The 14,285-nt window shown below is 38.9% G+C and overlaps 1 protein-coding gene across 1 annotated transcript in view; it reads left to right on the top strand.

The window, feature by feature from the left end:
- The window catches only part of KIF26B (kinesin family member 26B), a 276,267-nt gene that overhangs the window by 173,873 nt on the left and 88,109 nt on the right, over positions 1-14,285 (top strand). Inside the window, exon 5 of the mRNA XM_058836915.1 lies at positions 1,818-2,001. Within this exon, the coding sequence (XP_058692898.1) occupies positions 1,818-2,001 (184 nt within the window). The remainder of the gene's footprint in view (positions 1-1,817; positions 2,002-14,285) is intronic.

Here is a 14,285-nt window from a genome sequence, read left to right as displayed (position 1 = left end):
AGTGGATGGAGCCACTTCCTATATTTCAGACTGGACTAATGAGCTTGACCACAGGGGAAAGCTTTCAGTATGTTTGACCAACATTTACATTTTCAGTTGTTGCACATAGAGTACAAGATTTCCCTTAAAATACTTTTATAGTGAAACTAAGACGTACAGACAGTCTTGATTCAGCATGGACAACTTCATAAAAGTGTTAGTGATGGACAGTGTGGAAGCTGAAATAATTGAATCCTCTCAAACCATGGAAATGTTGCAAGGAAATGAAAAAATGGTTTTGACCAACACATTTTGAGTATGTTTGCTATGAAAAAGAAAGTGTATGCTTAAATAAGAAGAACTGGTTATGAACTGCAGTCTTTAGGTAAAAGTAAAGAGAAAGGTCAAGGAGGTGGTACAGAAACTTCTGAGTTCTAATTCTGTTTCAGGTCATTTAAAATCTCCTAATGTTTTTCTTTCATTGGAAATGAATTTATCTGGAAGTGCTTTGCACTTGGCATAGGCTAAAAGAACATACCCTGGTGCTGCACATAGTGTACTTGTGACCAGCTGCCATATGGCAATGTCATACCAAGCAGTATTTTGTCCATGTGGCTGAGACACCTGATACAAACACAGGTTCCTTGCATACTGAAATATGTGTGTATGTACATGTGTGTATATATTCAGTCTTTCTTTCCTGACTCATTGCATAAAATAATGTCATTACTTTTGTAAATTTTGAGTTGTATAATATAAACTGATACCAGTATAATGGAGCTAAAGCTTCTTAAAACTTCGAAGGATTTAGAATTATTGGTCTTGAGTGATGCACTTCAGCAAGGTAAGGAGAGCCGTGGTCAGCACAGTTTGCTTTTATACATATATTATGTCCCAATTTGTCTGTCAAAGCAAACACAATTTTTCTATCCATCTCTCCTTTGAGTTGGTAGTCCTGCTGACCTGCTCCATTTAAACTGCTCTGTTTTGCAGAAGGGAAACCATGGGACAGCATGATTAATATTGATGTTATCCCTGGCAGTGCAGGATGCACAAGTGTTGGGACAAACCAGCTGCAACAAAGACTTGAATGTTGCATTATCTCTGAAAACAAAACATTTTGCAAAGCAAAAGTACTGTATGTTTCTGCTCCAGAGAAGCTTAGCCTTTTACTCAAACTCTATACAAACTTCTTATACACACACTTATCTGAGAATTAGCACACTTATCTGAGAATTCTGTAATAAAAGCAGTCTTCGCTGTTTCCCCTGCTTAGTGGTTAATGCAGCTGGAGTCTGTATGATTGTCTCCATCTCATCACAAACAGCAGTATTTTCATTGGTCAACATTTGTTCAGCTTTTAGACTGGCTTGTTTTAAGAAGTGATAAAATTTTTGAACAGCTAGTGCTAGGATTCTTACACCTCAGCAGAATCACCTGAGCATTTATCACTAATTAACTCTACACAAGTATTCATTTTCGAATCAGTGACCCATGCATGAGACACAATTCTCTGTGAATCTTTCATAATTTTAAAATAGCAGTTGCCATATAGCTCAATGGTTTGGGTTTGGAGCTTTCTTGCAGGCTGCATTGCTTCAATAGATAAAATAGTGACAGAGGCCTGATTGTCACCCTACTTAATGAAGACTAAATTTGGAGCAACTTTGTGGTCAATGGCATTAAAATAGTACTAAGGAGTGAAGAACAAGAATTATAAAACTATCAGGATCAGTGAGGTCAAAACTGAGAGCCTACATAGCTTGATAAATATTTTTATTTGTTCTTGTTGGTGAGTTCAAAGTTGTTTTAGCTTGCTATTGTCATTTTTCCCACAGAGCTGCTCAGAAATTGAACCTGTCTTCCAAAAAGAAGAAGCACAGGCCTTCTGCATCATCTGTTCCTGAATCTCCTCTCTTCTCTACCTGCTTCAGCAGTATCCTTCAGACTTCCCCACCCCCTGCACCACCTTGTTTGTTGAGGGCAGTCAGCAAAGTGAAAGACACTCCTGGTTTGGGCAAGGTAGGCTCTGCAAATATTACTAAAACATGGATTTTCTTTGGGAGATTTTATCCTTGTGCAAAACATTAAGGGAATTGGAAAACAATGTCCTTTCTCAGTTGACTTTGATGTAGCTGGTCCCTGAACACGAATAAAAAGGCCTAACAACTAATGCAAGTGAATTTCTAATAAAGTTAAAGCTGACTTAGGCCTAAGAGTGCAGCATTCAAGAGCCCAGCTACACTCATTCACCTGCACTGGGATCACAGTGCTACTAGGTAGAGTTAATGTCCATTCTGCCAGGAGGTAATATCCATTCTGGGTTTCAGGAGTAGTTGTCTCTGTGGCTGTGTGGAAGCTGCACAGCTGTTGCTTGCTATGGCATATTTTGTGTTCCTGATCCCTTTGCTTTCCTGACTGGTATCTTGGCTGGACACACTGTAATTTGCTTCTGGCTCATGTTTGCTGGCTTTCTTTGAGTACATTTACCTGAAAAAAACCTGTGCTGCTGCTGATGAGAAATTGCTCCTTTTTCCTTCTGTCATGTTATTTCCTCGCATTCTGCATAATCATTCCCTCTTAAAATGCTGTTTAGGTGCACACTTACATTGAGGCAATGAAGGAGGTGAGTATATAGTTTGCTGTTGCTTTGTAGTTTGTCTGAGTGGCCCTTCCCTTTCTCCCTGTTACAATTGGAGGGCCTGGCATATTACATCTGGGAGTATGTGAATGCAATTACTGAGAAAAGCAGTTTGCTTTAATCAAGGTAGTTTCTTATGCAAGCATCTGTGTGCATGGCTTTTCCATATTCCTTGAATATTCAGCAATGACAATGAATTTGGTGAACGTTCTGCTTAGAAGAGAAATTTTAATGTGTGATCTAGGACTGCTGAACATAGGATGGGCTTCAGAACTTCCACTGCTGAGTTTGGATACTTACTTTCTTATATTGTGCAGTTCCAGGGTTTCCATTATCCATTACTTTTATGGCTGGGTTAATGCCTGTTTGAAGAGAGATCCTGTACACATGGGGCTCCCTTCCTTTCCTGAGGCCTGGTAGGTGGGAAGAAATGTAGAAATCTGTCATGAGCTTACAAAACTTTAATAGGGATGTGTGTTATGACTTTAGTGGGGGAAAGAGGAGTAAACTTGAACCTGTTCCTTGTTATAAGAAGTTGTTACAGAACAGATTAACAATAGAAGCCATCCTCTCAGGAGTCTTAGTTTCTGTGCTTGGGATGGGTTACACCTGAATGAAAATTCCATTGAGGAATAATCAAGGGTATGTTCTTGGAAAGGGGCTTATCTCCCATCTTGGACTGGGTCAGCACTTTTCCTGATTATTATTTTCACATGTCTGAAGGAACGGGTCCATACACAGAGACATAAACATAGCTCTGTCTAAACATTCCAGGCTGATTTGAGCCTTTCTTGTTTCTCTCTCCACTGGTTTCCAGTGGAGAGGGCTTTTGAAATAGTTTTACAATATTCCTAAACAGACCTGTGATTTTCTTCTTCAAAACCAAGTACAAGAACAGGCTCCAGGCTTTCCAGCTATGTAAGTAAAACTGAAATTTCGCAGCCCACATGATTCTTTTAATTTCAGACTTACTGTCCCAAAACTCTCAGAGCATATAAGTAGCTAAGAGGTTTTAGCACACTGACACACGTGCTTCTTCAAAAAAGTAAATCAAATTAGGTTATTTCATATAGTCATACTACAGAAAATTAATTTTTTTCTGCATTTCCTTTAGCAAAAATATGTCTAACCTGCAGTTTCTGAAAGCCAGTTTCATTTTTCACCTTTTTGGTTTCTTTTATGAGTCACCTTATAATTATTATCTGAAGCTTCTATGTATACTTTCATGAAAGTTTCCCATCAGCTTACCTCTGTAGCACAATTTTCATTTTAGTATGTCAGAAATAGGTGCGAGGCACAACAAGTAAATAACTTCAGGATAACAGTATAATTTATTTGTCAGACTGGGAAAACATTAGATGAGGTATTTGCTTTTAATTTTCCTTGTTTATGTGTTCTGTTCAGTTAGGTTTTGATATATGTTTTGATAACATATGTGTTAAAAAAACAGTTACTTTTCTCAGCATTTTTTCTCATATAGTGTTTTCTGTAAGGCCACAAATTTATAAAATGTGAACCCAGGTGGAAGAAGTGGGTTCAGGGAAGTTAAGTGTTGTTTTCAATATTTCAGAGTTTTTTCCTGGTTTGTATGTAAATAGCTTTTTAGAAGAAATGTCAGTGTGATAAAACTCTTTGTCACTTTGGGTTTGAGTGGGCTGGGCAATTTCTAATATGACAATTTGTTACTGGAAATTCTGGTTCACCAGAACTCGGAGGATGACTGTTGCCAGGGATTGTGGATTTCTGAGACTCCAGGGGACAGCTGTGCACAGGCTGCCTGGAAGGCACACACTGGGTTTTACTGGCTTGGTGTCAGCTTGAGAGCTGTGAGTCTTCCGGGGGGGGTGGGTATCCGAGATGTGAAGGATAGGAAGTTGGGTACATCAAAGCTTAGACTTTCAGGGTAAATTTAATTTCACAGTTTTCTAAAATGAAATTGCAAGCAAACAGTTGCTATTTTATATTTTCACTTCTACGAGAAATTTCAAAGATTCTGCTCCTCATTGCAAAATTTATGACTGTGATTTATTTACAATTATAGAATTTCTTACCTGTCATGTGTAGGCATATATATATATTTTTTTTAAGTTAAAAGGGGAAGATCTGCTTGTCAACATTTTTAAAAAAAGTTAATTAGCAGTTCAGTTAAGATGGATATGGGTACAACCCCCCACTGAAACATCTAAACTGACCAAGAGGGTTAGACAGTATCTACTCAGGTTGCATGCATCATGCCTTTTCTTACTAAATGCCTTGCAAATCAAAACTCTGCCAAGCCTGGACTTTGAAAGAAGTATTATTTGAAATCTGAAGTTCAGCTTCACAGAAGTCAGAAGATATTATTAATAATGAAATGGTGGGACTGCATAATCAGCCTTTTACTTTGATGTTAGATACACCACTGAGCCTAGCAGAAGTACCACATTGTCAAAGTGAAAGAAGTGAAAGATCAGATTCTTTGTTGCATTCATTTCCAATTAACTCTTTCTGATGCTAAGTAAAAAGGTGTGACCCTGTTGTAAATATATTAACAGGAGTGTTTTTGTGGATCCTATTTATCTGTGTGCTTTGGATTTACATTTGCTGGTAGAGGGAGATGATCTTGAGTGGTAGTGTGGTATCCTCACAGTCAGTTCTTGAGAGTTTTTCTTTGGGTTGTGTGACAATCCTGATCCATAAAATGCGACAGCTTGAGCATAATTTCTTCTCTCTCTGCTACCTTTGGATCATCATATTTTGAGTAAAAGATTGCTTTTACTGAGTTTATCTAGAGAGCGAGTACTACTGTTCTGGATGGCTGTACATGATGTTTAGCCAAATCTCAGTTTTCTGAAAGGTACTCCTTAAGTCTGTTGTCCTTCCAGACAACAAGCCAGTATCAGAGCAAAAAGGTCTTCAGTGCAGAAATAATGAATTATTCCATGCCTGCCCGAAGATTAACTACTGTAAGACCCTTCTACCAAGGCTTGCTTGGATTTGCTCCCCAGTCTGCTTCCCTCTGTCCTTCCTCTACACCTCCACTTCCATTTTCTGTCAAACAAAATCAAAAGTTAACCAATACTTTTGAGGAAAATCTGAAATGTTCTTTCTGTGAAAGATGTTGTTTTGCTGAATCCCACATTTGACATGAAAAACAGCTGGAATGAAAAATTTTCTGGCAACCTGAATAAATAGGTTGTTTTCTGGTGGCAGGGGGTTAGGATAAATTGATGTGGTCTCCGTGCTTTCTTTCATTTATTATTTGTCTGTGTGTAGCCTTATAAACCTCTGTCACTGAGAGGTATTTGTTATGTTTGGGCAGAGACTAGTTTACTTTTCCTTACATATACATATACATATACATATACATATACATATACATATACATATACATATACATATACATATACATATACATATACATATACATATACATATACATATACATATACACATACACATACACATACACATACACATACAATTTTTTTGTGTGTGTGGATTTTTTTGTTATTTTGTACTTGTTAATCTCAAAATAAAATAGCTTGGGCTATTTTATGCTTGGGCACTAAAATCATCCCTATGCATCCCTATGCACAAGTTTTCTACCAGAGAGAAGCTAGTCACTATTGAACTTCCTTCAAGTAGTCTTTTTGACCTATTAAAAGAACAACTGTAATTTGTAATTCTGTTTACTTTTTATTTTTCTGGAGCAGCAGCAGCACTCTTGTTTACAGGGCCTATACCTGTTTTGCTAAATAATGTGTAGTTTCAGATTAAAAAACCCTGTTTCTGTCCAGAGCAGTTATGATCTCACTGTAGTAAAGAGGAGCAGACAGAGAGATGGGAAGCAAGAAGAATCATGGTAGTGATGTCCTCAACCCATCAGCAGTGTAATTTTAGATCCCCTTTCTCAAACTGGTGTAGAAGAGAAGATTATTGATGAGTAAATAATAGATTATGCTGCAGGTGCTCCTGAGGGGCCCTTTCCAAGTGTGTAGGACAGGGTAGGAAGTGGCACAGAGAGAGGGTTTTGAGAGTCTAGTGAGTGAATGAGAGATGTGGTAGCTGGTAGCTCATCAAGCTGGGGGCTGAGCATGGGGTGTGGCTGGAGGGGCCTTCAGAGGAACCAAGATGCCGCCAATTGACAGGAGTGGCAGCAGGATGCTGGCAGTGTGATAGATGCTCCTGACTCACATCTTTCTCCCAAGGATCTGTATCATGTAGTAAAGGAAATTCAGTTTAAAAACCTGCTGATTGATGGATGTCAGGATTTTTTTTTGTCTACATTACAAATGTCATACAGTTTTGCCTACATTTTTGTCATATGTTAAGTGGGAGTACATGAAAACCTCTCCTATGGTCAGCAAAAAAACCCAGCCCAACTTGCAAAATATTCTGTATTTCACTTCACTGACAACCATCTTTAAGGTTTTTCCAGAAAGAGTGAGAAGAGATTCTCTTTCCTTTGTAAAGCAGACATCCTTCTTGTGTACAGCTTCATCCTTCAGGTGTACAGGGGCAAGAGTTAACAGATAGATCAAAAAGGTGATTTTAAACCCTCTATCACAGAAAACAATTTCTGAGGTGAGACCTATTTTTTTCCCAAAGTTACCATGGCTGCTGAAAAGTGGGAGGATGACCCCGTGAGGCATTTAAAGGAGACATATGTGTTCATCTTTGTTGTCAACATGATTGTTGTACAAATTAGTTAGTTCCACTTGGAATGAAATCCAGGTGGCCTTTTGCCCTCTAGTCAGAATTGCTCAGAACTGTGTTTTTCTTCACAAAATGTACTGTTTGGACCTGGTGGAAGCTTTCTTGCACTTTGCCTACATTCCTGCTAGATGGGATTTTCTAGAAGGAGTTTTAAGCTCAAGCTGCTTTAAGTAAAAGGTGAACTTATTAAATCTGGAAGAATTGCTGTTAATGAAAATCTCTTACCTTTGTCAATCATGTTTCTTATGAACACTTGGTTTGTCTTTCTCTAAAGTAGAGCTTATTCTGGATGTGGAAGTACCAATCCAGGCATGCCAGAAGCCTGTCAGATTGCATTTTGGTTGACTTGGAGGTTTAAAGTGTATTTTAATGTGTATTTTAAAGAAATTTATATGCAGTCATGTTTTCCATGATTTAAAGAACAGCTGTAACTGCTGTTTCTTTGTGAAGCTTCAAGAAGCTGCTACTTCAAGGGAACTGGGAGCATTGGAAGTGCTCCACTAATGTTGGCACCTATCTTAATTCATTTGTCTCTGCTAATTTTCCATAAAAAAAGGTCATCTTTCAAACTAGCAGACATCTTCCTTTTCACTGGTCGGGAGGGTGATGTGAAAACTGCAGCAGAGAAAATGAGGTTTTCTAGAGAGTAAGTCTAGTTAGTCCTTACTTAAGGAAACTGAAGTGAAATTATTTGCTTTGGGAAAAAAAAAAAAAAAAAAAAGTATCTCTTCCCATATATCACAGAGAAAAAACTTGTATTCTAATCTGAGTACCAGCTATTGGTGATGGCAGATATGAACAAGAGACTGTTGCTCATTAAATTTCTTTTTTTTTCCTCAAAAAATACTGAAAATTTTGTTCATCCCTATAGTCGCATCTACCTAGGTGCATCCAGAAATTGTACTGATGAGCTTGTGAGCACAAGAGGTGGCTGGAAGAGATTACCAGGTGGAATTGGACTGGACCAAAAAAATATGAAAAAGGCTGAACCTCAACTCATTTTGATGGCATTTTTTATTTCTGTGTTAGAAGAATAAATCTTTTCTGTGTTTCTTTTATAGTACATTTCACCCAGAAAAAGAGCTACAAGTCTAGTTTTGTATTGTTTACCTTGGTCTGTTTTGATGAATTTTTCTGTAAACATTGGTGAACAAAAGAAAAATAAGCTTGCTCAAATCACTTCAGGCTGGTGGTACTAGGTTTTGTACTTTTCTAAGTGACTTTATTTATCCAGCACCCTCTGCATTGTCGTATGATTTTATGCCCAGCAATCTACAAGTTTTATACTAGTTTACTGTTTCCTTGCTTTAGGAATGATCATAATTTGTGGGTTTGTACTTGGCTATGGGCATTATACATAAGGCTCACACTGGTCAATTAATTTGACTGTTTTAATGCTGATAACCTAATGAAGCTACAGAAACCTTTACTCTTGCTCACCTAGCAAGTACACTTTCAAAATATTCTCATATTGTTTAAATAGTATGACAATACAGTGGCCATGTGTTTTAAAGTCTTGAATTTTGAAGGACATGGAATTTGAAGGAAAATTACTGGATTTTTCTAGGATATAAAAACCATTTATTTTAATACTGATCTCCTCCAAGTTTTTCTGAGATACTGTGTTTTCATTTACTTTGCTTTTCAATTTAGGTGCTACTGCTGGTTGGTATTTTGGAGCACTTTAATAGTTCTGGTTAATAACTTCCATTTCCTTTTTAAGTCTTCCAGTAGTACTTCCCAAAATGTTCCCTTCTTACTTGCCCTCTTCTCTACATCTCACCTCATTAAATTAAATTTTAAATTCAAGATAAAGAGATTAATATAAATTAGGAAAGTCAAGATGACGAAAACTGAAAATTTCAAGAGTATTTCTCAGACAATGCTGAAGAAGGAGTTTAAATACTGGATAGTTTGCTAAACCCAGGACCGTGGTGAGTTTTCTGAGATGTTAGAGAAGTAACAGGTACTGTACTTTGAGCAGTCAGCTGTAGACCTTATCACAATTCTTTTTTCTTTAAAATTTCCTAAAGCTCTTCTCCTCCCAGCCTTTTCCTTTTGTGTTTGACTCCTCTCAGCACGTGTCGGAGAGCAGTGGTGCAGGCGGGATGATGACACTGCTGGAAGCTCTGCTGTAGCACTGCTGTAAAATCATGGGCTAATGATTTGTCTGAGCCTCTTGGTTCAACTGCAAGGTCATTCTACTTTCTCTTATTCTAAAGGTCTGTGCCATACCTCATTTCTGTGGTACAACGTTGACTTCAATAGATAACTAGCTCAGCTGAGTAGGAGCCAACGTGAACTGCATTTTAATACGGAGAATACCATTGAAATGTATCTCCCCTGGTTCGCTATCTCCCCACTTTTTGCCTTTTCCTTTAGGAATCAAACCCATTTTTGGGAATACCTCTTTATTGTCATTTATCCATTTTCTGTGCTGTTATGAGAAGCATGTATGTCCATGTTTCGAGTCATTATATTCCTATGTTTTCCTTCATACATTAGTGCCACCATTATTGCCACCTTAGGATGTGATTCATGTTGCTAGCTTAGGTGATCACTGCCCCTCTGATCCAGGCTGGTCATATGTATTCTTCTCATGGAGAAATGGAGAGAATTGGGCTGACTTGCCTACCAGATGTACCTTTCTTTTTCAGTTGATTATAGAGGCAACATAGCTGCCTTAGAATGAGATATCTGTGTTTTGGCTGGCTCAAGTAAGGTGAAATGAATCCCTGAGTAGGGAGAGACACTCTTCTTGTGTTCTGCTTGGAACCTTTAACAGAAAACCAGCTATTGTGAGATACAAGTAACAAGTCGCTGGCAAAAGTTCTAGGTACTTTGACCTCTCCTCAGATGGAAGTCTGCATCCTCTGTTTTCCACTATACAGCACCCAGGTCAGGTTGAGCAGACCTGCATGCAACTCAGGGGATTGCATAAAGCAGACAGACCTTCATGGAGTAGGACCAAGCAGACTTTGTCACATTTGGCCTTAGCTAAATGAAAGCCAAGTTACGCTGCTGTTTATTCAGTAAAGGACTGGAGATGTTCATTGTACTTCTGTCAGGGTGGTTCTGTGAAGATGGTCATAATGTGCACACCTATTAGATCAGAGCCTCTGGCCCTCGGATGGCCAGATTTTCATTGCTCTGTAATTTGACCTATAAATCACTTCCAGGGAGGACTTTTTCCCAGAAGTCTAGGCAGTGTGGCTTGGGGTTTGGAAACATTTCATTAGTGGATCTGGATTCCTGATAACCAAATGCCATTTTGTTTTCCAAATGTAAATAGACTTTCTTTTCTGTATTGTTCCCAAAGTGATTAGCAGTTACATTATCTTTCATTGGATAGTGAGATATGAAATACCAGGTATGAAAATTAATACTTCAGTGTTTCTGTTTCGCAGTATGAAAGAATCTTTCTATAGAGTAAAGGGAAAAAAAAAAAGTTTGATGAAATCATTGACCTGTTTGAGATGAAAAATCACGATGTATGTCCATACATTCTTAAGGCCTGTGAGGCTCAAAACCTCTCCTGTAGCACGCAGAAATGAGAAATGGAGTAGGTGCACCTGTGATAGGTGTGGATGGACAGGTGTATGTGTAATTCTCACTGTACATGAGGTGTGTACATTTGCATCTATAAACATATAGGTGCATGCATGTGTGTGTATATCTCCTCTTCCTCACCAGTGCAGTGGAAATACAGAGGAAAAAGCTATAGATGGAGTTTTTTAGCAAGTTACCTGAAAAAAAATGGTAAGGCTAACTTGCTACAGACTTGCTTTTTTAAAAATGAACAGTTTTTTTTAAGGACAACTCAACATTCCCATAAAATACTGCCATTAAACTCACAGATTTTAATCCAGACTAATATCCTTTTTCTTGGTTAGTTCAGTCTTCTAATACAATACAATACAATACATTATCTTTTTTTCTCCTATGTGGTGATTAAAAATGCTTATACTAATAGCAGCATTTTACATTAAATTCTCTAAGTGTGTGCGAAGCTCTGTTGTGTTTCTGCAGATCCCAACAGCTTTCACCCCTATTAATTGCTGCTAGATTTTTCCACAGATCTGCTCAATTTACAGTGCTTATACTGAAGGAGAGACAGAAGAAGATGTGTTGGCAAAATGGGATGTATATTGAAATGTCAGGAGGAAAACTGTACAATAACCTTTACAGCATCACATACCCCATTACAGAAACATAGATGTGGGAAACCTTAAAAACTGATGATCCTTTCTTCCCTGGCCCCTTCTTTCCCCCACAACAAAAATATGACATATGTACTTCAAACCATATTGTATAAGAGTAGTTATCTTTGCTTTAACGTCTTACCCCTTCTTTCCAACATTTGGTATTACTGGAGTTTCCTCCAAATACAAACCTTCATTTGCAGTAGAAATCTATTCTTGACCAGCTTGGCTGCAGCACCTGAGCCCAGATTCTGGAAGCAGTGTGACTAAAAAAGTTGCCCTCCCTTCCCTCCCCACCCCTTATAAAATACCTTAAGTACTGCACATTGTCAGCTCTGTGGAGCACTGGTGAGGTTGTGCTGGCACAAGCTCTGACAGAGGCACCTGGGGCACGTCTCTCCTGGCCACACAGAAGGAGATGGCATCACCCTGACTGATAACAGCGTGTGCATGTGTGGTGAGCACAAGGAGGCCCAGGCTGCTTTGGGGAAATGGAATACTGACTCAGGGGAGGAAATGGGATTCCCCCAGCGTCTCCTAGTCTGTGAGCAGAGGGAATAATGAATCTCCTCAGATGGGAAGGAGTTATTCATCATAAAGACTATTATGCCGTGCAAGGCATTGCTGAAACAACACCACCAGGCTATTTCCTATCTTATCAGGGTATATTAATAATGCAGTACTAATAATAGAAGTACAAATTAAAAATAACTGGATGGGCAGATAAGCAGAGTTTTTGAGATTAAGGGTATTGGGAATTACTTCAAACAGTTAATTGCAGAGTAGCACATAGAGGGAAATTTGCCTTTATTATTTTCTTATTCTTTATTTTATCTCTGAGAGCATTATTTCTAGGGCTTTACATAGACACTAATAGGCAGAATATTTCCTCAGTAGTTCAGACTGCTCCATTTTATCTCCAAAGAAATGAAGTACCTTTTGCTAATGCATCTAATTCAGTAGGGATTAATAATGCTGAATAGGAAGAATATTCTGATTATTAGCCTTCCTCTACAAAAATCTCTTATCTTTTTCTCCTCCCACCCCCATTGCACAGTATAAAGGCAGACAAGACACTACATGTGTCAGATATTCAGGCTTCAGGACAAATGGATGCAATTTTTCCCCAGAGGTTTTGTAAGCTTCTTCTGGATTGCAGAAGCATGAAATCCCTAGAGTCCCTGAATCTGTTGAGGTGTAATAGGTGGATTGGGCAAAGAGAAATGTGAGTATCTGGTTCTCTGGCACTGGATGATTGTGCTACCCCCACGTAATTTTTTTGCACTGCCTATATGTGTCAGTCACTGGTCTGTCAGGGCTCTATCAGATTTTCAGGCCTCTGCATGACTCTTTTCCATAGAATTGAAATAATGACTCAGAACTATACTTTGTTCCCTTGCTGGGTACCAAAATATGCCTTAGGGAGGGCATGAGACTGCTGTCACTTTGATTTCAAGTCTTATTTGCTAAGCAACTGTCAGGACACTCAAATCATGCTCTTAGTGAAATAGGACTGAAGCTAGTACAATGCACAGTCATTCCACACAGCTGCATCCAAGCAACAATGGCCCACTGAGAGAGAAACCTATCAAGGGAAGACCATTTGATTGAACACCCAATACATGGATGGAGCAGCAGCTTAGCAAAGAACTCCATCCTCACAGAACAATTCTGTGCCCCTCCCCCCCCCCCCCCCCCCCCCCCCCTTATTGTTGAGGTTCTTTTATTCCTGTGAAATATAAGACTATCCACCAAATTCTCTGTCCCCCTTGGAAGTCTTTTAAAAATACACTACTAAGTAAACGTTTGTCACTTGGTCCAGGATCAAATGACCTGACAAGATGGACGGAGCAGAGCTGTAGTGTGGGATCAGCTGGACTAGAAGCACAGGTCTGCTGGATAATTAAAGAACAGTGACTAAATGAATTATAATTGTATCTTTTGTATGGATCATGACCAGCTGAATAAGATGTTTGGAAGGGAGTGTGTGCCCTTGGGCTGGAAGACCACCACTAAGGAATGTGTCGACTTGGAAAAGCAATCTGTGTGTGAGTAGGCATGGGTATATGATATCTTATTTGGCTGCATAGCTGGATATGGCTGTGTAACCTTATAAAAGAGTTAATCAAGAAAATAAAATTAATGTGGCATCCAATACTGACTTGTACTTTCTCAGTTGCCGCAAATGGTGCCCCATGTGAGGACTTGGAATCTGGTGGTGATCCTCTAATCCAACAGTGAAACTGAGTGTCCACAGCCTTCAATCAAAAGGCCAACAACCCCTGTTGAACAGGGGAGTTGTGGGGTTAGAGCAGTGATGTGGGACAGTCTGCCTCGCAGAAACATAAGCTTTGTTTATCTATTTTGCAATGGCTTTTGCGGGCTTCTTGCTATGACTTTCAGATGCTAAAATTATTCAGCTGGTTTTAATCTGTACAAAAGATACAATTATAATTATTTTAGTCATTGTTCTTGAGTCATCCGGCAGACTTATGTGTCCAGTCCAGCTGCTCCCACACTGTAGTGACTTGCTCTTGACACCTTAATCCTTACAGCACTGCTGCCCATCCATGCCCCTTGATCATCTCTGTGAGGAGTGTTTGCATCTTCCTCCTTACTGGCTGAGACAAATGCACACAGCCTTACATTGCAACATGCTTACTTGTCTTGATGTAAATTATTCTAGTCCAATTTGGCAATGGTTGTTCAAAAGTCCAGATGATAAAAAACTAACCATGAACAGTTAAGGACTTGTAATTGATTTT

This window comes from Poecile atricapillus, chromosome 3 (genome assembly GCF_030490865.1).
Source record: "Poecile atricapillus isolate bPoeAtr1 chromosome 3, bPoeAtr1.hap1, whole genome shotgun sequence".
NCBI classification, from domain to species: Eukaryota; Metazoa; Chordata; class Aves; order Passeriformes; family Paridae; genus Poecile; species Poecile atricapillus.
The sequence above is the reverse complement of the archived record's forward strand: the minus strand, read 5'-3'. Positions and strand labels throughout refer to the sequence as shown.